We start from the raw sequence: 25,277 nt of genomic DNA on the forward strand, positions 1-25,277 counted from the left end.
AAAAACTCATCTGAAACGAAAGTGAAATACAGTCTTTTAAACTGCTAACTCACACCGTATTACTTTCTGTTCCCGGTTTGGCTGCTTCAGTTGATTTGCTCCGCACTTCTCAGTGGTCAAACAGCAGGTAGAACATGTCCGAAGTCGGTGACATTGATGAAGGATTCTACTCTCGACAGCTGTAAGTAACTCAGTTTGTTTTTAAGGGATCAGTTTGTCTGTTTCGGATGGCGAGCTCACACACCCATCTGTCCTGTCACCCGAACAGGTATGTTCTGGGCCATGAGGCCATGCACCGGATGGGTGCAGCTGACGTCCTGATAGCAGGCATGAAGGGTCTGGGGGTAGAAATAGCCAAGAATGTGATCCTGTCCGGGGTGAAGTCTGTCACTATCCAGGATGAAGGGCAGGCCGAGTGGAGTGACCTGTCATCTCAGGTACTGACAGTGAGGATCTTTATTTATTTGAATAAAGACAGAAACCGGCACATGTTCAGCAGGTTTGTCATAGCCACAATGATTGTGGTATACAGGTGAGTGTGGTAACTTCCTGTTATTATTTTGGTAGTATGAATTTTTCAAAGGATGTTGGTTGGCTTTCACTTTTAAATAAAGCCACCTCCCAACCTATGCGCAACATTTTAGAGACTACTTTCTGATCTTTAATACAGCTGCTGACAGAACTCCAATGAGCATTTACTGTTGACTGACAGCTGTGTACACTTAATTTGTTGACTGTAGGCATTTAAACCTGTACTATCATGCCCTCATTAGTTTTACCTGAAGAAGTCCCAGCTTGGTCAGAACAGAGCCACATGTTCCCGGGATCAGCTGTCTGCCTTAAACCCTCATGTGTCTGTGTCGGCCTACACTGGACCACTGCATGAAAAGTTACTGCTGGAATTTCAGGTGGAGATGAGTTGTATTTTTTTCATCAAAATGAAAGTGAAAACCGACATCTTAAATCACTCTACACATCATTCACCAGGTGGTGGTGCTCACCGACTCCTCTCTGGAGAATCAGAAGCTTTTTGGTGAGCTCTGCCATTCACATGGAATAAAGTTCATTGTCGCAGATACCAGAGGACTCTGTGGGTAAGACAAACGGTCAAAAGTTACCAAATAAAAACTGATATAGCAACAGAGACAAGACATCATGGTTGATTTGCAGTCAGCTGTTCTGTGACTTTGGGGAGGAATTTGAAGTCCTGGACCGGGATGGAGAAACCCCTCTATCAGTGATGATACAGAACATCACTAAGGTAACATCTCTTTTTTTCATTTGTCTATTATTATGATATTTTTTGTCAGATTTAAAGCTTGAATTTATTTTAGGCCAACCCTGGAGTGGTGCTCTGCACAGATGAGAGGCATGGATTTACAAATGGTACTAAAGTTAAGTTTTCTGAAGTCCAAGGTATGACCGAGCTCAACACACTCAGCCCTGTGGAGATCAAGGACTGTGGTTAGTGTTATTTTCTTACCGTTGAGACTTGAAAGACACTTGAATCATGAGTCATACTTTACTCCTCCACACATCTATATGTTTCATTGTATTTGTCTGTCATTTGTCACTTGCATTATCAGGCCCATATACCTTTACCATTGGAGACACTTCAGCTTTTTCTGACTATAAACGAGGTGGAGTAGTCACTGAAGTCAAACAGCCCTGCTGGCTAAATTTTGTAAGCATAAGTCTTTTTCTTTTAAGCAGAATGTTTTACTTCAATATGCACAGAGAAGCTTTAGATAAAAATGTACATAAATTGCAGAAAACCCTGACCGAGGCTCTGCTGGATCTTGAATTGCTCGTCCTGAACGATTATGGAAAAATATCAAGGCATAAGACTCTGCACTTGGCTTTTCAAGCCCTCCATATCTTTGTGAAGAACAAGCAGCGACTCCCTTATTCCTGGTCTGAGGTCTGTTTATTCAGCTCTTGCAGTTTGATCATTAAACCAGGGTTCTTTCCACTAACTTGTCATGGCTTTCAATTCATGTAGTCAGATGCAGAGTCTCTGCTCACCACAGTCAAAGAGCTGAACGAAGTCGCACAACTGGAAGAGCTGGATGAGGCTGCAGTGCGGCGCCTGTCATACACGGCACGGGGTGATCTGGCTCCTGTGAATGCTTTCATCGGAGGCATGGCTGCACAGGAAGTAATTAAGGTGAGGTCAAAGGTCAATGCTTGAAACTTTTCTATTTTTCACAAGATATATTTACCAAAGTTGACTTGTCCCCTTCTGCAGGCTTGTAGTGGGAAATTTACACCTCTGAAGCAGTGGCTGTATTTTGATGCACTGGAGTGCCTCCCTGAAGAGGAGGATAACGTGGCAGAGAGCTCTTTTTCTGCAGTATGTTTAAAAAGAAAACTTTACTGTAAATATTAATGTTCTTACAGAGAGACTCAGGATTGAGGTGTAACTTAACTGCATTTGTTTTGGTCTCTGTGACAGAAAGGCACAAGGTATGATGGACAGATTGCTGTGTTTGGTTCAGCTCTCCAGGAAAAGCTCCAGAGACAGAAGTATTTCCTGGTGCGTACAGATTTTCAGTTTGTCCAATAGAGGGTACACTCTGCCTGGTAAAGCTAGAACTCCATCTGTGTTTTTTCTTTGATCTTTCCTGGTGTTGATGATGGCAATTGCAGGACACTGCTGTGATTCAGGTGGCATTTCCTGCCAGCGTTGACCTCCTGGTTATTAGGGCCATTACAGTGCCAAGCTTCCTTTGAAAGGTGTTTGTTTGAGAGACAGTGGTATGCATTTGTTTAATCACTGTAAACACTTTATGCAAAGCTTCAGGAAGTGGAACAGTGCAACAGTACCTGGAAAAACAACTATTTTTTGTATTGATTTGCAGTGATTGATGTCATGTCTTCTTCCTTAGGTTGGAGCTGGTGCCATTGGCTGTGAGCTTCTTAAAAACTTTGCCCTCATTGGGCTGGGTGCAGGAGAAGAGGGCCACATCACTGTAACAGACATGGATTTCATTGAACGATCCAACTTGAACCGCCAGTTCCTGTTTAGGACTGAGGATATTGGGGTGAGAAGCCACACAGCCTCTCAAGTGCCTTCATAGCTCACTGGTTTTTGTTTAACCTGTTTCAATGGAGCGGTCAGAGGGGCTTCACTAATGGGATGTGAAGGCATTGTGACAGTCTGAGGTGTATCACATTGCACATCACTGCAGTGTTACATCACTTGTGATTGTTTCACTGTTTATTTTTGGAGTGTAATGCTGATTTCTGAGTGAACAATGACTTGTGCTGCTTAAACAACTTATGTAACTCAGTGAAGTGCTGATAATGAACTGCTCTGAAAATGCTGTTTCAGCTGTTGCAACAGAAACCGTGCAGATAATAACTGAATAAATACAATTGCTTCTCATTTGCTTACATGTCTATTGACAGAAACCTAAATCAGAGGTTGCAGCCCAAGCAGTGTGCGAGATGAACCCAGACATGAATATCACCGCTCACCAGAATCGTCTGGACCCAAACAGTGAAGGATTGTATGATTACAACTTCTTCACTGGTCTGGATGGAGTGGCTGCAGCCCTCGATAATGTGGAAGCCAGTAAGTTCTCAGTACCACAGCGTTTAAACAGCACATAATGTAAGTACAAATGGTCAGTATACTCACCCTCTTTACCCTGTCCAGGGGTCTATCTCGACGGGCGCTGCGTTCTTCACAAGACGCCAATGCTCGAGGGAGGAACTCTAGGAAGCAAGGGTCACACTCTGGTGGTGGTGCCTCACCTGACAGAGTCTTATGGACCGGTCAAATCAAACTCCAATAAAGCCTTTCCTCTGTGCACACTCAAGAACTTTCCCAGCCGAATCGAGCACACGCTGCAGGTAAAAAAAAACGATCTAAAATAGTCCTTGCATTTAACTTTTAGCTATATCTCTTTAACAGCATTTTTTGTAGATGGACCTTTGTAGTCTGTAGTGTGTCCTTTCACCTGCCATTGTTCCTTTCTGGACTACTGTAGAAACTTGGTACGAACATAAAATGCATGTGAAGAAGGGTAAACCCTCCCTGACACTCAAAGCAGCTACACCCTCAATCATCCCTCAGCTGTGAACGTGTGCTTAATTTATAAATGTCTTTTTATGCTGTAAAGTTGGACATTTTACATGAACATCTCTGTTGGAGCCACTGGAGGAACACAGGTTTTTGGCACCTCTGCATTTCTCAGCCCTGGAGGCTGCTGCCTAAGCTCTGGGGACCCACCCCTGATCTGTAAAAAGTAAAGGGCTCATTGTAAAGTAACATAAACACTACAATTTGTAGTTACAGGCACACAAATAAAAACACAGAAGAGATCTGTGTTCCCCTTTTGCAAATCTCTTCCTGCCAAAAATCTGACCTTTAAAATAACACATTTGTTACAGATGACTGTAACAATATTTAAAGTTTTCTCTTTGTCCGCTTATTACCGTACTTGTTTTCCTGAAAACATCTCTGTTTTAACATCACATTATCTACATAATTCTTCTTTATGCACTGATTTATCATTGCAATTCTTTTAGTGGGCCAGAGACCAGTTTGAAGGACTGTTTAAACACACACCTGAAAATGTGAATCTCTTTTTGAGGTAAGCTATGAAGACACACTCCTTCCTTTCACTTCTATAAGTGTTGGCTCCAGCAAAGTGAAACACTAGAGTCTGGTGCCAGTCTGCTGTCACTTACTTCGCTTGTTTTATAATGCTTTTCCGCTCTCTTACAAAGCATTCCAGCCAACCTACAAAACCTAATGAAGTGGTTTGTGCTCATTATTTAGTTTTATAAGGAGGAAAGTCTGTGGTTCGCTATTTAGCTGTAAACTCCTAGTAAAAGATGACATAAACAGTCTTTCTTGCCAAGTCTGTAATGCATCATTCACATCAGCTCGAACACTATTTTTTCTCATTAGTAGACACATTCTCTCAACTAATTAGAGGATCTCTGCTTTCAAAACATTTACTGAATTAAAAAAAGGATATCAGCCAAATGCAGACAAAGTACTAGTCAAAGGGCTTTGTCAGTCCCTCTACTGTAGGATTGGAGTAATTTGTGAATGCTTGAATTGGTTATTTTATGAAAAACACTAGTGAGCTTACCATAAGCAACAGATCATCAGTGACAGATTTGAGCTTCTAGTGTCTGAGCTCGCAGCCTCGGAGCCTTCCTAATCCAGCCGTGCTTTGAGATGTTTCTGTTTGTTTTAGTGAGGTTTGACGTAATCCTACTTCATTGTAAAATACTCAGACATTTTCTTTGGTCTTTTACAGAGAAGCACAAACAAGAGCATCAATTGTGCTACATTGATTGATACATTTGATAATGACTGTCTTTATATCACAATCATGGATGTTTTCTGGTCCAGTCAGACATATGTCATAGTCCACCAAATTTTGTGTCATGGCTGGTGAGGTTATGGAAAGAAACAGTCGTGTTTTGTTCTGGTTTTTGTCCCACCCATGCAGCCCTGTGCTGATGTGTTCCTGTTTAGACCTGTTTAGGTGTGTGTGCTCACAGAGGAGGCAGATCCCTTCCCTCCCCACTGTGCGAGGCAGTGTACAGTGAGCTGGCACATGGTAATGGTGCAAGAACTGCTCCTGCATGTGGGTGTAGAGTTGCACTGACCGGTACATTACAAGCTTACTAAACACTTCCTTCCCCCTGCCCATGAGTGTCAAAGAAATCCCCTCTTGAGTAAACTCACATGGTCTTCAAAAGACAAAGATCCGTTTAGTCATTCTGTGCTACACACAATAGTTTTTCCTTCCACGCTAAATGTTAACACAAAGTCGAACTCCAGAGCTCAGCTTATACCTTTAGAGTATTCTCACTATTCTTACTTTAGATTTCTGTTCTTGTTCTGTCTTGTCACTGCACAGCCTGTGATTACTACCGTCTATATAGTGCATGTCTCTATGTAAATTAAAAGGTATTTCTGCTGTGTTTCCTGCAGAGATGGAGGCTTTGTAAATCGGACTCTAGACCACGGAGACGCTGAGGCCCTGGAGATATTTGAAGCTGTGTGGAGCAGCCTGGAGGGAAAAGAAGCTGGAGGACAACGTCCCAGCAGCTGGGAGGACTGTGTGAGATGGGCACGCTGCAAATGGGAGACTCTCTACAACAATGATATCCGTCAGCTCCTGCACTGTTTCCCTCCTGAAGAGGTATAAGACACAACTGTTTCTAAGGCAGATATCATAAGGTGTAATTAATGTTTATGGGCACAGAGGGGCACTGTTGTGCATTGAAGGTCTTTGCAAACCAACCCTATTTGTCCAATACTTTTCATTAGCAGGAAAGGGACACCATTTATTTTTCACACTTTACCTCATGGAGTACTGCTGCATATTTCCCCAGGCGCAGGGACCACCATTAACCCTGTCTGAAACCTGAGTGAAAGCCGCTGCTGATAAACATCTCTGGGGTGCTCTGAGGGTTTGTAATCTGTTGCAGACAGAGTGATGTCACATGTTGCTGTCACACCTGAGGGGGGCACGGATCAGTGTCAACCCAAACAGACCCTCACTAACCCCAGTCTCAGTCCACCAACTGGTCCTCTCTATCCTGATTATCTACAGGGTCATGAAAATTCTAAATATTTACATTCATACCTGCCAGATTTATTTAATAAATGCACTCCCTGTCGGTATGAAAATTACACTCCTTTATTTGTCTGTACTAATATTCACAACTCAGGACACTGAAACTGAACAACAGTGTGACAGTTGTTCTGTGGTTCTCCTTTTTGTCCAGGTCCATTGTTCTGTTGGAAAGTTACTTTTAAACTATAGTGTTTCTGGGGAACTATGATAAGGCAGCTAATGACAGTTAACAGTCACAAACTAAACTGAACAAATACTGATACAGGAAGTACATCACAGATGGCCTCACCTTTCACGTAACAGCTAACGTAACAGCTTATCATGCATCACACAGACGTGACCACAAACCAATATGGTCTGATCAATACAATAACATGTGGAAATTTTGTGGCAATCACAGCCCTAACGTAAGTGTAATTCGGGCTTAAAAAAATCATCATCAGTTCAAAATGCTTTCATGTTAAACCCAAATTGTATGAACTCTCAGTCCCATTTGTGACTCTTTAAGGAAGGAACAGGAGGCATCACATAAGTGTCGTCCTTCTTTGAGGACACATCACTGTCGTCCTGAGCCGCCTGACAGTGTTGTTGTGGCCTTTTGGCTGTAACAGAAAGCACCCCTGCAGTGAAAACTGGCACCGCCAGTAGGAGACTCTCTCTTTCTCAGCAGATGGACCATTTGGCTACATCAAAGCTCTCAGACCCTTTGTTCCTTTATCAGACATACAAATTGTGGAGTCAACACACAACTGATAACAGTATTAGTCTGGCTGTGCCTTGGGAAGACTGTAGGCCAGCTGTGCCAGAAGACCAAGTGATGTTGTGTCAGGGATTTACTAATGCACTGAGCTGGAGTTGAATATGAATCATGATGAATGTGAAGCATTTACCCAGTGAAGAAAGTCTTTATGTATGAGAAACAGAACTATCACAGTGGCAACCACACTGAAAATATGCTCCTGGGTTGATTTTACAGCTGTTGATCATTGTGAAAAGGGGATTTTCATCTGCTTCTCTTTAGGTCACTACTTCAGGTTTACCCTTTTGGTCTGGATCCAAAAGATGCCCTCACCCTTTGACCTTTGACCCTAACAATGTGAGTAATGTCTGATTCCTCATGCAGTAGCAACCCTGTACTACACGTCCTCATTTAGGGAAGAGAAGAACAGAAAAATGCTGCAGGATTTTCTGCTCACATTCCTTCTTTATCAGATCTGATGTGGCTCGTCCTCACTCAGGCCATGAAATGGCTTCTTATCTACGCTGCAGATGTTTACAGATTATAAAAGATAAGAATAAGCTCTCTGCACACATTCACATCCTACACACTGTCACATGGAGTACAATGCAGACAATAAGATGAAATACAGATATGATGCTGAATGAGCTGTTAAACGAATGTAGAAGTCAGTTTTGATCAAATTTATAGATAGCTCTAGTTAGGTTTGAGTATTTTCATTGTGTATTAGTGGAGCTGAAACATTAGTGACCAGAATCAAGACTTTTTTAACCATCATAGAAATGGTTTGAAAAAGCATCATATGATGGGCTCAAAAGAAACATTCAGAAACATCCAAGCTTACATGTGTACTCATATATTCCATGTGGGTTATTGTGTTTATGAGTCAAATTTAAGTCTCACTTACCTGTTCCCTGGATTTGTGCGTAATGATAAATGTTATTTTCATGAAGCATTTAAAGAACTAATAACTTGTGGACAAACTACAAAGCAAAAAGTTCTTCAAACAAAAGTGAGCTTTAAATATATAAATATAAGATCGAGAAAAAATCAAAACGAGAAATACAAAGGACAAATTAAGAGTAAAACACAACTTAAAACCAACCAAGACACTTGAGGACATATGGGGAGCTGATGCTGGTGAAGACAAAAGCAACACAGAAAAAGGACACAGTCTGAACAGAGAAAGGGGAGCACAAGACTAAAATACATGAGGGCTAACGAGACACAGGTGAAACACATAAGGGCGGGGCAAGCAATTACCATGGAGGAAAACACTAGGAAGTATAGCTGACAAGGACACACAAGGAGAGCAGGACCTTCAAAATAAAACAGGGACCAAAACCCAGGAAAACACCAGAAATACAACTGGAAACCAAGAATATTAAAGTTCCCACCCATTTCATTTGTGTGTTTATTTAATGTGACGTATCAGTAAAATGGTCTGCTCATGCACTGGGAGTCACAATGCACAACATGATGATTGAGAGAGCTATTGTCACAGCTATCTATTCTGTGCCAGGAAGTAATCTGGCCATTAATGCCTCTAATTCAATGTCTTTCTGCCTCCCCTTTCCCTCTTGTAATAATCCCCTTTCAGTATTCCCACCACAATCAAGTCTGCTCTCAGGACTCAGTTCTAAGCTACAAGCTGAATATGTTTTTCAGATATTATGTGCTCTTCTTCATGATAATGTTGTAAGAGGTTGTTTTTGTACTTGTGTTTTGCAGGCTACCCACATAGATTATGTGGTGGCAACAGCTAATCTGTATGGGCAAATTTATGGGATCAGTGGGACAAGAGACCAAACCTCTGTCCAAGAGATGTTAAAGCATGTTGATGTACCCGCTTTCACACCCAAGTCGTCCATGAAGATTCATGTAACCGACGAGGACATGAGGAAGGATAAGGAAAAGGGAAGTAACGATGCTGGTGAGTTTGTTTATCTTCACAGTGACAGCCTCACCTTCTTCCAACAAATCTCAACTGTTTATGTGTCTTCACCGCAGAAAAAGCCCGACTTGAGGAGCTGAAAGGAAAGTTGGCAGTACCATCTCTGAAAAGCTCAGCTCTGATGTACCCCATTGACTTTGAGAAGGTAGGACAACAGGACAGTGACACCACGGCTGCACACTCTGCAGAAGCTGCAGACAGTGACAGAGTGGCGACCGAGGCTTAGCAGGGAGTAGCACTCACATCTATAGGTGCTTTCAGAAAATGTCCTTTTTTTAACACCCCCCCTTGCTTCCTCAGTGACCTGAATCTGAGCAGGTCTTCAACACTTTCATAAAACAGAGCTTGCTTGTATTCTGTGTTCACACACTGCGCCTTAGAGCAATATTTTCAAAGTGTCCTTCCTGTTTTCAGAAATAGTAAAAAGAAAGTCACCTCACATGGAAAAGATATTTCTGTAAGAGAACTGCATCAGCGCACTTCTAGTGAAATGCAGACACAGGCATACCGCCCCCAACCGTGTCAAATCCACATCTTTGAAGTAGCACACTCTGAGCCCTGAAGGCAGATTTCTCTTTATAACACATCCTTTGTGTATCTAGCCACTGTCACTGTTCTCGATGCTGACAGTCTTTCACACCATATCTCAACAACCTAACACTGTATGAATATTAAGTCAAGTTAAGCTTGGCTAATATCTTCAACAATTGCTAATAGTTCAGTAGACATTCCAATTAATATCATAGTTCAGTTTTTATATGGATGATAACTTCTGTGTGGAAATGGGTCCCTGTTCTATTCACCTGTTGACCTACTGACCCTTCAGTAAGATCCTAGGTTTCCTTGGCAACTTTAGAAATGGGTTTGTCACCTCAGTATAGAGGCAGGGGGCAACAAAGCCACCTCTGAGCCTCTAATATGGACATGGTTAGTGGCCATAAGGCAGTAGGTTTGGCGACCACTGGCGTCCTCATGGCTCAACAAAAGGCCCAGAAAAGAAGCAGTTGCTGTGTTGCAGAGGTGGTTATTAAGAGGAATTTGGAGAGGGTGAATGACTTTAAAATGCAGGCTGAATGGGGTTCCGGTAAAGCATTCAGCATTGACTCAGAAGACGCAGTAATGAAGGTGTATGAGGTACGTCAGGTACATATCGAATGTCATCTTGAATAATAACGAGATTCCTTAACCCCCTTCTCCTCATTTTTATCCCAATGTGCCCTGGTCATGCTGTGGATAGATGGAATGTGTGTAGGAGGGATTCAGAGGCATCAGGTTGCCAGGTTGGAGCTCCCTCACAACCCCTAAAGCCATCCCCGAGTGACAGTCGGCGTCCAGGCTTTTGTAGAGCCGCGCTAGCAGCGGCATGACCTCACTGGCCGAGTCGATCACAACAGAAATCTGATTTCCAGTGCATTCTGACGGGGTGACCAAGTCATCTATTAGGGTGATTTAAGTGACACAGCTACAAAGCAGGCAAAGCTCAAAGCGGGCCAACAGCATCACATCATCTGGCCTCTTAGCAATTATGATGCAGTTCATCCTGAATGAGGATTCATCTTTCCTTTCATTATGTTTAGTCATTTTAATGTCACACACATCCACATGTATGTTTATCATCCCAACAGGATGACGACAGTAACTTCCACATGGACTACATTGTTGCTGCATCCAACCTGAGAGCAGAGAACTATGGCATCCCTGCAGCTGATCGACACCAGGTAACACCATCACTGTGTGCATCATCTAACCATACCTCTGCGAATATTAGCTTCACATAGACGCAGCTCAAATGAAGGTTGGTAAAGATTAAAAAAAAAAAGAAGACTGCTCCCCCTCCCTTGGGGTCATGTTTTTAGTTGGTGCTGCACACACCTGCCCTAAAGCCACAGAAACAGCCTCCTCACCTATTGTTCCTGGAGCAGAACTAATCACAGCACTTTACCTGTCGCCTGGGAGGTGACACCTGAGCCCGGCCTTGTACCAGCCGCTGAGCAGACACACACGGTCAAGACAGATGGAGGGTGGGGGGAGGGTCGCTGTCGAGTGAGGGGACACAAAAGAGAGTTTACCCCAGGTTTAATCATACAGAGCGCTCCACATGTTGCATCTCGCTCAGGAATTACTGCACCTTTAGTCACCATTTAACCCACAAATGGGTTTCATCAAGCCTACATGAATGACAGACTGTACAGTATGCTGTGTAAAAGTTTCACATTGTATAAATGTAGGCCTATAACCTGACAATTATCTATGATCTCTACTGAATTAACAGTGTATGGTAGGAGACAAGTTTAGTTTAAATATAGTTATATAGCTCTTTTTACGAATGCATGCATACTGAAGTCTGTTTTTCTGGTATTTCTGGTTTGCATAATTGAAAATTGCACATTGGCACTGTCTCAGAAAATTGACAACAATTGTCTTTGTGCAGTCATCCAGGAATGGAGAATTCAATTTATCCCTTGGCGCCTTTATCTCAGGCTTTCCTAAGATGAAGATGAAATGACTGTATATGTTGGGTGTTTACTGTAGATTAGGCCATAAACTTTCATTTTCACCATCACTCTCAACTGTCTTAAACATATTTAACTGGTTGGGCTTAATTGCCTTTCACCACTGGAATCTTGTAACACTATATTATCATCACTTTCTGATTACTGAAAATAATATTTAATTAACATATAGGACCTGCAGTTAAATTAAAAAAAAATTCCCCCATCTCCTTTCCAGAGTAAAGGCATTGCTGGAAGGATCATCCCTGCCATAGCCACCACCACAGCCGCAGTGGCAGGCCTGATGTGCCTGGAGCTGTTTAAGCTGGTGCAGGATCACAAGAAGATGAGCTCTTACCGCACAGCTTACATCAACTTGGCTGTCCAGTACTTTGTGTTGTCCCAGCCAAGCCGTCCTCAGCAGTTTGAGGTGAGTAACAGCACTGTAAGAATAAAGACATTCTCAGTTAGTGTTTTTTTGTGGGGTTTCAGGGATGAGAACTATGAAGCTCTTAGTCACACACAGGGTCTGAGTAAAACACTTCATAACGTCTGACAAACTCTCATTGTATATACAGTACAATCATAATTTAAGACGTCTACTTTAGGGATAAATGTGTTGAGTTCTTTGTAGATAGATTCATGTCCTTCCTCTTTGGGTGCAGAACCTTAAGTCATAAATAAGTGCCCTCAGTTTAAGAGCCCACTACTGACTGTCAATCATTTTGCATTTAAGCCCAGACTTTAGGTAGCTAAGTGTAATCCTCTGGGTTTTTCAGGGCAGCTAGGGCACAGACAGACCCATGCTTGCTTCTGTGTTTGGACAGATTAAGTGAATTTAATGCAACTGTAATTCAAAGAAAAAAGAAAGGAGCCATTTTACCCCAATGTGTGAGGTCAAACTAGGTTCCTGCAGTCACCCAGTGCAATGCTGCCTAGTCTTAAAACCTTTAAAGACCACCAGTTAGTTTCTTTAGGTCAGAATATCCCACCTTATCCCACATTTGCTTGTCCCTTTAGCTCACCTCTGGATGAAATCAGACACCTGATATTATTTGCCAGCTTTCCCACTCAGGGCATTGAACCCCTGACAGGCAGGGGTCACTGGGGGTCAGCAAGTGGGGTAGCTGTGTCCTGTGGGACATGAGGGTGCCGTGACAGGGGGATCTGAGACACTGTGGATCTGGTTTCACTTTGGTTACAGGCAAAAATTCTGCATCTGTATAGAACACTGCTGTGGTGACAGGCAGCTGTGACTTTCTCCACAGTTCAGACGTTCCACACATGCCCTTAGCCTCACATACAAAGACCCTGCTGTTCTCACAGTTGTTGGCTGTAAACTCATGTTTGCACATGTATCATTTTTTTCCTGTTGTGTAAATTTAGCTCAGATAAACACAGCACTGCCCAAGCAACATGGAACATTGGGTACAGTCAGTGAGTGACTGAAGAGCTGCATTGACAGCTGCATTACAGCTGACATCATCCCATCCAAAAGGTCTATACAGTAACTGTATATTCAAGTACTGAAACATGTTCAAGACTCTTTCAGCTTTGAAGCTTTTCTCTGTTCAGCAAAGGGAGTCAGAGTAGAGACAGTTCATGGGTCAGTGTTTTGAGTGAAGACCAATCTATGAAAGCACTCATAAATAAGGAACACACGTTCCTCATACAAGAGAGAAAGAAGGGCTGAGAGGGAAAAAGCTGGTTTGCTGCCAAGTCTCAGCCATTTAAGTGGGAGACGCTTTAATGGCTGCCAAAGAAAACTTTTTATCCTCTTCATGGCCAGTTTAAATCTGCCTATGGTACTATCTCTCAGCATGCTGAAATCTGTTCAGCTCGGTGTTTGATTGAATCTCTTCTCCATGGAGTGCATAGACCACATACATAACTGCACCTTTACTCTAAAAGGAGACAAGAGAGGATCAAACAGCATCTATCTTTAACTGTTGTGCATGAGTACATTATAAAGGAGTAAAAATCCTAAATGTCTATGCAGTAAATGAAGAGTGGGATATATGTTTATGGCATGATACACAGTTTGTCTTGCTTTGAGATGTATCTGGATCAAAAATGATTATTTATGTTTGGCATTTAGCTTATGAAACACATTGACACTGGTTTTGGCTCCACATATCTAGTTTGTGATATGCAGCATATATGCAATCACATTCCAATAAGGGACCAAAGGTCCAGGTTCTCTCCAGCTTCCATTATGCACTATTGATATTTTAAATCTAGAACTTTGTCTTTTTCAATGCTCTGACTGTCTCATGGTCTAGACATTACGTCACTTACTTATGTCAGGGTTTGTGGATGAGAGGACTCAGGCACAAAGGTGAGCTTCTTGGGTAGATTTAAGAAACATGTTTCAGGCAGGAAAACAGGAATCGAATCAAAAACACTAACAGAGATAAAATCTAAAATCTGAACTTGAAAAGCTGAGACTTACAGTGAAAAATGAGGGAAAGACAAGGGGTAACGCAACGCATGCAAGGTGACGACACGACACAGACAAGACCAGCGGAGCCCAGGACTTAAATAAAGGTAACAAGGCACAGGTAAACACAATCAGGGCGGGGTAGGCAATCACAAGGAGGGAAGAACACTAGGACCCAAAAAACAACAAAAATAACCAGACTACAACTTGACGAGAAAACAAGGGCAACCAAAAAAATTTTCATGTATTTTTACACCATGCTAAGCTAAACTACCGCCTTTAAATTACATGTAAATTGTAGTAAATATGAATTATGTCAATTAAAAGCAAATATAGAAAAGCAGAGACAAAAGTCCATGTGTAATAAATATTCTTTTATCTCTATAATCTAAGATTAGAGAGGGTTTTTGAAGGCAGCTTTTGAAGCAACTGCAGACGTGCAGCTGTTAAATATCACTGATCAGACATGCAGTATCAAGAGCTCAGCTTACGTTTTTTGCAATGACTTGAATGTCACCCTCCCATGAGATCAGACTTAGTTCATTAATATCAAGTAACAACACTTACATCTCACTGTTTGTACTGGTGGCCCACACAGGGTTTGTCCAAAGTGGAGTGTACCACGTCACAGTGCTGCCAGACGCTTGGCTAACATTGTATTATGACCTACACTGTAAGTATGTGAGTAAGATGATTGCTGTGATTGAGGGCCTGTGTTTCAGATGTGGCTGCGCACCCCTCTCTCCCTACCTATACACTACAAAACTAAAATAAATGACTGCTCAGGTTCGCCCCATCCTAATAATTTTCCAGAAATTGTTGCTTTTAAAGCAGCTGTTTCCCAAAATAGGAAGTTCCCCTGGCTTTCCCCTGCTGCTGCCTCTCCCTCTGTATGGAGATAGAAATATGTAAACAAACAGGAGGCTGTGCTTGTGTTCTCAACGCTCCTGCACTTTAGGGTACTTCTCCTCCCTGTTTTTAATGTTTTAACTAAAGTTTTCTTTGATAATACATAATACTTTAACCTCTAGGTGGACAGGAAAATATTTTACATTTTGCAGTTATATCTTACAGTACACAGTATTTGAAATGAGTCAATTCTAAATATGTGGACCTTCACATAAGATCATATAGTGCAGATTCTGCATGTCCTGTTATTGCAAGACATTAACGGATATTTCAAGAGCAGCAGAGATTAATGAGTGCTGTGCTCCTGCAGCTGTAACCGAGCTGCAGCCTCAGTAAAAGGCAAAAATCACCCGAAGGCAGGACAGAGGAGGATGTGTCCCGGCTGTGGATTAAACAGCTCAATCTTCAACCCCTCCAGCAGCTTGCCTAACACTCATAATATGCCGCCTTTACTTGTCTACTGGGATGCCTTGTGTTAGTTGTGTGCCATGAATACACTCTTCTGTGTATATATGCACACATCCTCCACACTCTGGTCCTAACGTCGTACCCTTTCATGCTCCCTTTGCTGCCCCTCTTTCCCACTTTGCCCTTTTGGTCCTCAGTTCATTTAGCAGTGTTGGAGACAAGGTTTCAAGAAAGCCAGTTGCAGGTCAGTGCTCACTCTGGTTTTTTGTTAATTGCCTGCAGAAATGACGACTATTTCCTGCCTTCACAGGAAGCAAAGTATTGAAACCAGATTTCGCACAGAGCCCTGTGTGATCTTTCTGTATGGCTTGCAGAGCGCCGAGGGGAGGCAGGGATGTTCGCGTTTGTCTCTGTTTCTAATAACTTCTTGTTTGTGTGCAATGATAAATCAGAAAGAGGCAAGAATGGTTAAAACTGCTGAATGATTATTCGGTGCACTGTGGAGGTTTTTCGTGTAGAAAACTTTTGATTTCAGTGCACAATTGAAAGTCGCACATCTGTCACACAAATAACAGGGGATGGCTAAAGAGAAAGGGAACAACAAAGGGGGAGATTTACCTCACATGTGGTTAAATCTGTGTCGGCCTGCTTGGACTTTGCCAGTAAAGAAACAGGGTGAACATGATCCAAGGCCCCTCTGGATTTCCAGGGGAGTACAGAAGGCATTGTGCAGTCTGTAACTTAAGACCCAGACATGAATAGTGCTTGCAGGATAATGAATAATCTGTGATCAACACATACGGCTTGTGCCTTCTGTTGTTGTCTCAGGTTCATTTGTTGGTGTTATTGTGTAGTTTGGCCTTATGTTGTGAAGTCAAATGTTCTGTCCCTGCTGTTCTTTAGTTCCTCATAGATATTAACTTTCCCTTTTGTGTCATCAACAACATTATTATGAGCAGGTTGTTTGTTTGTGTAACATCAGACAGGACATATGTATAAGTGACACACACACACACACCTTAAAAATAAAAATTTTTTATTTAGCACCTGTCTGCTACTGGCATCACAACTCTTTTAAATCATTTCCATCATATCTCCTCTTCTCATACATATTTAAAGAGGTTGAACCATTGTTAGTTATTAGGATGAATTAATAAAATGTAATACATTGCAGTGTTATTTGTTTGTGTCCAACAAGTTGTTTAATAACTGTTGACATCAATCCCATTGACCTACAGTTATCAATAACTAGCTCCAGTGACCAGTACATGGAAGAATTACATGGAAGAGTTACATCATTCCATGCAGCATAACGTCACGTAATCAAAGAGTATGACGTGAATCCTGAAGCTCTGATCAATGCTACCAATTAAGATGTGGAGCACACACTGATCACATGGTTCACAATGTGCTGTTATTGAATTGATCTCTATGAGGGATACGTGGCCACAGGTCCATAGCTTAGTAAAAACTAATAATCATTAGACTCATAGACTCATATATATGACTATTACATCTATTACACAGAGAGGTGAATCGAAAGCATTCATGGTTTTGTGCTGGAACCCTCACATCCATCACTTGGAAGCATTTCGATGTAATTTATGGTTTTATGTGAATCTGACAGACATTTGCAGTCTAAGTGTCTACGCAGGCTCCAGCATGTCAGTGTAAGAGTGTTTTATTGACTCTGTGCTTCTGCCCCAGGTCATTTCAGTCAGGTGGAGTGCTGTTATCCCAGCATTTGAAAGACAATCACATTGAGAGTCTGTTTGCCGTTTTACACGTCAATGGAAGCCATTCAAAAGCAATGGGCTGCTTTTAGTCTGTGTGTCAAACTCGACACTCTGCTGAGAAATGTCTGTGTGCTGATGAGCCCTTCCTCCTCCTCCTCCTCCTCCTTCAGGCTGTACCTCTGTACCACAATGTTCAAAATAGTCACAGAAATGTAAAATTACTTTATCTACTTTAGTATGATTTGTCCAATTTATCTGTGACAGAAAGTGTGTAAAGCTGGTTTCCTGTCAGCTCTCTGGGGAGTTATGGGTGCAGGGGGCTAGAGGGAACAGTTGGAGGTCCCAGCCATCTGCTGTCTTCACTGCAACTCTAAGAGAGTGCTAATCAATAGTGATCAGGTAGCAGATGACACTCCCTATCAGACAAAGGGCACACTTTACATGACAGCATCCAGACCCCTGAGATCATCAGGGACAGGCCTACTGTGTGTACCCAGGGTCAGGACCAAACAAGTGAAGCAGGATTCAGTTATGGTGCCTTTCACCTTTGGAACAAACATCCTGAATACCTGAGGTCTGCTCAACCAGTCAGTTTATTTAGGTCAGGCCTAGAACACTCTTGTTTACCAAAGCGTCCTACAGAAACATTGTTTAATTCCCGCTGAGAGCGTCCAGTCAGTGCTACTGTGATGTAATGTACTGGAATGACGTTGGTAGTAAATGGTGAAGTCAATGCAAAAAAGGGAAATTGATTTTTTATTGATGTTTCCAATAAATACAGTGGTTCAATTGAAACATTTCCTGCATTTAGTTTTTAGGCATGCTGTTTCCTTTGTTGTAGAGAAATAAGTGTACACATTCTGCAGTGCATGCTGCACCGCACAGCACCAGCAGCAGTCAAGTCGACTGACTATAGGCTCAGCTGAGGAGTTACATAGGCCATGATGTCTTAGAGAAAAGTTACCAGCTTGTCTACAAAAAGAAAATCTACAGAAGATTAAGATAAAAAATATGATCTGAAGAGACCACACAGATCCTCCATCTGCCTCCTCTAAAGCTCACTTTGAAGCCCTCCAAAGGAAAATAGTTGCCTTTGAAGAAACAGGCCTCAAGCCACAACGGGCTGTAAAAATGTTTCCACTGTTGGGATTCTGGCCAGATAATGAAGCTGAGACAGGAGCGTGCCTCTGTAGCGGCACTTCTTATGGCAGGCAGTCTGTCAGCGGGAGGACTTATCGAAGTTCGCCTGCTGCGGCTTCCTGGGTGTAAGGTCTCTATTGTCTTTAAAGGGCAAGATTGAAATACAGTTTATGCAACAACACAGTATGATTTCAATTTAAATGCAGTGACCTGTGCTTCAGTCAGGCTGAGGTTCTTTCTGCCTCCTTATCAGGTTCCTTTACCAAACTTCCTCTGGCTGCACTCCCAAGCTCTCATGTATATCTGCAGACAGAGGCTTCTATTTTTGGGCTCCATCAATCAGTTGCCTTTTGTTTTTGTAAAGTCATATGCACATACTGCTCTGTTAATGTACTGGGATCCAGGGACAATAAAGCAATCTTATATTGTCTTAAACTTAACAGAATATGAGAAAAAAATAAGGGAACATCAGTTTTGATTCACTAGTATCCTCAGAAATATTGTTTGCTAAGTTGATTGTGGACTAGAAGCACGACAGTCGGCTTTTGCTTCAGGCCTTAGAAAAATCTGTGACTCATTGGAAATAACATGTTGTGATGCAGTCGGATCCTTTTGACCTTTTGATCATGTTATTCTGTGAAGTTGCTACAGTAGAGGGGCTCACATAACATTTACCATGATCTACATGTGTACAATGCAAATAGAATGAAATACACTTTTACAGCTGTTTGATATAAATACATGCTGTTATAGTAATCTTGCTGTTGTATGAGGACATTTATTTTATGTGCTTGCTTGTTACAGTTTTACTCATAGAACATTGGACTGTGCGTGTGTGAGATAAACTAGGTTCAGATTTTTCAGGAAGAGACGGGGAGCTCTGCCTGTTTCCTGTCAACAAAGGGAAGCAGATTTTGGCTGTTTGAGTCAGACGTTGGGGAACTTAATATCTGAACATGCAGGAAAAGAAAGAATTTAAAACACGAGGAACAATCTATGCTGGAGAAGTCATATAAAAGTGAAAGCACATTCTGTAAATCCTGCTGCTGATGCAGGTGCATAAAAACACTGATCATCGGTGAATTTGGTTAACCTGACACAGAGTCTGTCTTCAACATGAACAAGGCAAACCTCTGCAGAGGATGCCTGTTAAAAGAGGTGGTTTTTCCACTTGACCACCACTGAATGTGACCTGCATGTTAGGATCTCAGTGCCATCTCAATGGGTCTGTCTTTCACACCTGTACTCATGAATGGACCCTGAAAGACGCATTATATCCCAGGCGTGAACGGGGCCATGAACTACACTTTTAAAGTGCTCAGCTTGGTGCTTCCAGTTACAGTATGTGTCCTCATAACATTTTGCCTGATGATACACAAACACACAAACCATATATCACACAAATAAACTTCATATTACAAATAAAAATGTAAACTGTTGACAAATGCGTCCTCACACACACATAAACATGCCAAAGTATTCCAAGCTGAATTTTTAATGCTGTATTTCCTGTAAAAACTTTTCTCCAAAAACACATTTTGCCATGATGACACACATGTATTATAAATGCAATGGGTGGAAATATACCATCCACACCGTGACGGCTGGTAAACAACAATCGTGGTTAAAGGGAGAAGCAGTTAAAGTTTAAAATGTCATTGTTTGGTATAGAGACCCGCTGCTTCATTGTTTGGGGGGAAGTTCAAAGCTCTGTTTATAATACCAACTATGCAGCAGACGAGAAATCTGGCTCTCCTCCAACAGCAGAGCAGACAGAGTGTATATGTTAACCATATGGTCACCACTGTGACTTTGTGCCACTCGGGTCCATGGAATGGGTCAGCGCAGTTACAATCCACAGATCACAGACATAAACATGAGCAAAAACAGTAGGGAGTTTTAAATAAATGAAGACTTTTAAGCTTGTTTCATATTGCTGCCAATTTACATCTTTTGTGTGTTTAATTTGAGGCCACTTAAAATCGCAGCGTGTGTTTTTTCAACACTCCAATCACCAGGCTGCACTCACAGGGTGCAGCTGTGATTAGCCACCAAGCAACACTTGGCAGGGATTTGTCAGTTGCGCTGCGCCCACCATAACAGGTGACCTCTCGGGCAGCAACTCTACACTCCAACCTCTCACTAACCTTATCCAACTTTAATTGTAAAGATGCTCTTTCTTCTGATTGGTCCTAGAGATGACTGCAGTATCCAACTTAAAAGGAGAATTGTTTTCTTTCCCTGTAGAGATAACTGTTTTGTTGAGGCATCTTTGTTTTCATCTAGGAGGCTCCATGACAGTGTGGCTGTGCTTGTGGGAAACCGTTTGTAATTGTTTCCAGGATCCAGTTCGGTTCCAGCATTCTTGCTTATTTTTTCTCTCCTGCCATACTCTTGAATAGGCGGCGTCACTGTACAGTATATACACACTGATACTGTGGTCCACTGGCCCCAGATTCCTGCCAGAGTTGTGTGACAGACATACAGAGAGAGAGAGGAAGGGAGGAGAGGCTGTAAAAATAGCCTGCACGCCTGCTTTACATTGTGTAAAATCATGAACATTTCTGGCCTGAGACTACTCAAAATGAGGTCCGACAATGAAGCTTTGTTTTGCAAGATGATTGAAAAGAATTCTCTTTTATGTGTATCTCAGGCTGTAGTCAAGTTCTGCCTATAAAAAAATGAGGCTGTATTAATAAATCCAGCTATGATGGTCCAAAGGTATGATGTGCATTTTGCAAACAAAATGTGCTTTGTCTAAAAAGTGGGACAAAGGACATAGACACCCAGTTGAGGAGAAGTATGCCTTGAGTGTGTCTCCATAACCCCCATAAGTGGTGGGAGTTGTGAGATCTGGTCTAAAAAAAGTTCCCCTTGGCTGCTGGAGCAGAGATAATTGGACCCAGGTTCAGCCGGAGTTATTCACAGCTCGAGCCAAGTTTTGATCTTCACAACTCTCTCTCTCTGTGCGAGCAGGAGCGTCTGACTGAGTGACATGCATGCGAGTTCCCATTTCGGTCAGGTGATGTTTTTTGTTTTTATTTAGGTCTGACACGTGTGGATTATTGATGTTTAGAGTATACGCAAGGTGTCATGTGATGATCAGTATCCATCCAATGGCAACAGAAAGATCAGTGTTTATGTTTGCAGGGGTTAAATTGATCTGTCTGGGTGTCAGCAGTGTGTTTTGTCTTTGTTTGGGGATCAAAGGTCGATCCTATGGAATAATCACTTAGAGGAAGAAGGCGAGACGTTGTCAGGTCACGCATCCTTAATTTCTGATCTCATGAGTTGTGAGGGATATGATGATGACAGCGGCCGCCTGAGGCTGGGAAAAGAAATAAGTTTCACAGTGTGTGAAACTCTTCCATGAGCTAATGAGTGTGTCTGTGGAGCTTTGTTCAGGCTCATCATCACACTTCTCTTCTCACAAGGACTCGGTGTAACAAATGCATTTTAGTTATTGACAGAAATAAAATCCTTTAATCTCAGTTTGTTTGTTATTTTCAGGGGATTTCCAAAGGGACTTTGGAGGGTGACTACGCATGAACAGTGGGCTAATGCCATCGATAGCCCTGATCCTAATCATCTGCCTGAACACCCCAGAATGACATTTATAAAGCTTTAAAAAAGGCACATAGGAAGTCTGAAACAATGAAAACCTAGACTGAACTTTAGCAACATGAAGCACAATCTGGCAATGTGTCTGGAAAATTCTTGTTTTTGTTCCACTGCCTGGAGCAACAGATTTATATTCACACAGATTCAGGTTTTACAAGCAACATTCTGCTACTTTTCTCAAATTAAACTAAAGCCATCCTCCCCAAAAATACTGCTTTATACCACCATAGGATAGTCCGTGAGAGGTAGGTCTGAAAGATGGAAACAGAGAAAAGCAAAGGGGATCACTCCATCATAAAGGAGGAAGCAGCTTCTTGACCCGAGTGTTGCTGATTGTTCTCAGCTGCCTTATACCACACCAGCTCTGTCTTTGAGTGTCCAACAACCCTCACAAGCAAGCAGCCCTTTGTCTGTCAACTTACTGTGCATCTGTGTGTGTTGCTGTATGTGTCGTGTCAATCGACAGGTCGCAGGAAAGAAATACACCCTGTGGGATGACTTCCTCGTTGAGGGTAGACGCAGCGGTCAGCAGGAAATGACCTTGGAAGATCTGATCCAGTTTATCAAGGTATGGCCTCCTTATTCCTCTCAGGGAGGAAGCACATACTTTCTTCACACCCGGTGCTACTGAGTACAGATTTTATGAATGTTTTCTTTTTAAATTAACCTGTTCACCCCCCTTCAGTGCACACAATGCCTATTGTTTGAAATGATTGGCCACTTTACACCTACCATTCACAACTTTAGGACTCCTGTCTGCCATCAGGGAGCAAGAAGAAAAGGAGCAAATTTTTATTTTTTTATTTTTGATACTGTATTAATCCCAGAGGGAAATTCTTTACGGCTGCTGCCGTAAAGGCTAGGGTGAAGTGTCTTGCCCAAGAACACACAACAGTGACTAGGGAGGAGTTGGGATTGAACCACCAACCTTCCGGTTACTAGACAACCCTGCTATACCACTGCGCCACTGTCGCTTACAAGTCCTAAAAAACTCAGATTTTATGGTTGGTAAAGAAACGTAATTTTCTTTTTTAAATAACTAAATATAAAGAGAAATAAAAAGATGATAAATTTAAATGTCTTCTCAAATTTAATTTAATTTAATTAAATTTTTCATTAACTATTTTTATATAGTCTGAACCAACCCAGCACACAAACTTTCTTTTTTTTTGCCTGCTCTCTTCTTTGATCATGCAAGAAATGAGATTCTGTCATGTCCAGCACAACAATAACTACCTTTAAAAACACAACAAAGGCCTTAATGAAATATCACACTTTTTAGAGCGAACAGTAGCTTTGCTGTGGAGAAGTCTGCAGACAGATGGAGCTGGAGGCGGGAACAGTTCTTGCTGACGGACTTTTTAAGGGAATCCAAAGAGTTCTCACTTTGTCCAGAGCTTTTCATATCATACTATGGAGGGATATCTGATTGATTGATTCGGTTACATTTTATTTTCCAGAGAGAGAAAGGGAAAATAAACTGGCAAGTGTTCTTATTGTGGCAGGTTTTCTTTAACCTTTGCTTGTGGAGACACTGCAGTGCTTCCTGAATGGCTGACGTTGTTTGCAGCCACAGGGTGCTGTCATACAAAGTGTTTGTGTCTACATTATATTAAACTGCAAATGTAATTGTATTATCCATCTTTGTGCAGGAAAAGTATAACTTGACTGTCTCTGGGCTTTTCTACGGGCCTGCTGCCTTATACCTTGGACAAAAAGACAGACTGAAGAAGAGGTATGTCCAGAATAAAGATGCACATATAAGCCTGTGTGTACATACAAACAACCAACCACAGAGAGCAGCATTCCTTTGTTTGTCTTTGAGTCTAATGGCAGGATGAGGTGCGTCCCCTGAGCCTGCGAGGAGAGAAACTGTTGACACACATGCACTGCTGAACACAGAGGAGTGCGACTGCTCCTCAGGTTTCCTTCTGTTCGTTGAAGGCAAGAGTTAAAGAGTTAAATTAGGGTGAAGCCTGGCTGTTTGGGCCTGTTTAGTGCCGCAGAATATTAAAGGCATATTTCATAAGCCTCGGGGTGTTTAAAGTGAATGAGATGGCTCGAGCTGTGAACTCTCCTCATCAGTTAAAGAAGTGAATCACAGCAGAATATAAGCCCTACAGGCTGTTTCGATTCCCGGAGGAGAGCGAGACTGTAATAATCCACTTTTACAGGCTGGAGGAATGGATTTGTTTGATTACTAGTCATCTTGCTGTGAGGTCTTGAAACAAACATTGTGCATTTATTTATTGAATTTGATGCTCTGGTCTCTGAGGAGTTGCTGTTGTGATTGGATTAAGCCACAGGGGAGTGGGGCAGAGGGCTGACCATGTGGCCGGCAGACCCTGACAGATGCCCTCTGCAGCAGTCACTTCCTGTGCGCTCACCCCCGCCCCAAGCTTCCTGTGCTGGCACAGTGAGGGCGGAAGATAAAAACTGTGATAACACTGAAAATTATTATTGGGGAAACACATTTCCCATTCACTGTATCATAATGTAATACATAAAGACAAAAATTGAAATTTAATTGATCCATTCATAAACCTTTTGTATGCTCTGCAGTGTGTGTGAGTTGGTGGCGATGGTAACAAAGGCAGACATCCCTCCACATAAGAAGATACTGGAGTTGTTCCCCTCATTTGAAGAAGATGAGGACTGTGAGTCAGTCCCACGGATCGGGTACCTGCTCCTATGATGACAATGATGCAGAGAGATCCAGTGAAAAGAGGCCACATGGAATGAGGAGATCAGCATCACCTGATCCGATCATTGATTTCTGACCTTACATTCGTCATTTGTTTTAAAGGATTGTGCGTAAATTTCCCTCACAGTTTCTTGCTCTTTAATTCAAGATGTCAAGCGTGTTGTTGGAACCTGGGATAAAGGGTCAGAAAGACTTAATTCGGGTCAGACTGAGCGCAGTGAGTGCTCACTGCGTCAGTTGTCAGTGATCGTCCACCATAAGGACTCCCTGATACATTGGTCAGGTCCTGCCCTTTTCCACAATCTCAATGTGTTTCCCTTTACGACCTGACATCAGCTTTGCTAGTTTAACTGCCGCATGAATAACTTGATACCTCTGGCACAAGAATTTCCTTCGGGATTAATAAAGTTTTATCTTATCTTATCTTATCTGAATGATAACTACATATAGGGATGATAATGTAAGGTGTTTAAATTTGTGATCACACATTTAATAATCTAATAAATGCATCTCTGAGGAACAA

The 25,277-nt window shown here is 42.1% G+C and overlaps 1 protein-coding gene across 1 annotated transcript; it reads left to right on the forward strand.

Moving 5' to 3' along the window:
* The first annotated feature begins 22 nt into the window (after positions 1-22).
* Positions 23-25,277, forward strand: uba7 (ubiquitin-like modifier activating enzyme 7). Its single transcript, XM_028405248.1, has 24 exons — positions 23-181; positions 269-437; positions 774-908; positions 988-1,094; positions 1,171-1,261; positions 1,335-1,464; positions 1,587-1,684; positions 1,772-1,921; positions 2,003-2,167; positions 2,249-2,353; positions 2,456-2,536; positions 2,889-3,044; positions 3,412-3,577; positions 3,662-3,858; positions 4,537-4,601; positions 5,963-6,173; positions 7,633-7,707; positions 9,082-9,283; positions 9,361-9,449; positions 10,930-11,022; positions 12,035-12,226; positions 22,517-22,618; positions 23,703-23,785; positions 24,613-25,277. Exons 1-24 carry the CDS (start codon positions 135-137, stop codon positions 24,743-24,745), a joined length of 3,042 nt encoding a protein of 1,013 aa, XP_028261049.1. The 5' UTR covers positions 23-134; the 3' UTR covers positions 24,746-25,277.

Source organism: Parambassis ranga, chromosome 5, assembly GCF_900634625.1.
Source record: "Parambassis ranga chromosome 5, fParRan2.1, whole genome shotgun sequence".
Classification (NCBI taxonomy): domain Eukaryota; kingdom Metazoa; phylum Chordata; class Actinopteri; family Ambassidae; genus Parambassis; species Parambassis ranga.

Bases quoted from the DNA above. Each gene is read 5' to 3' on its own strand.
- uba7 (XM_028405248.1), top strand. From the start codon at position 135: ATGTCCGAAGTCGGTGACATTGATGAAGGATTCTACTCTCGACAGCT. The intron at 182-268 runs GTAAGTAACTCA...TCACCCGAACAG, and splicing joins GGATTCTACTCTCGACAGCT to GTATGTTCTGGGCCATGAGG. The intron at 7,708-9,081 runs GTGAGTAATGTC...TGTGTTTTGCAG, and splicing joins TGACCTTTGACCCTAACAAT to GCTACCCACATAGATTATGT.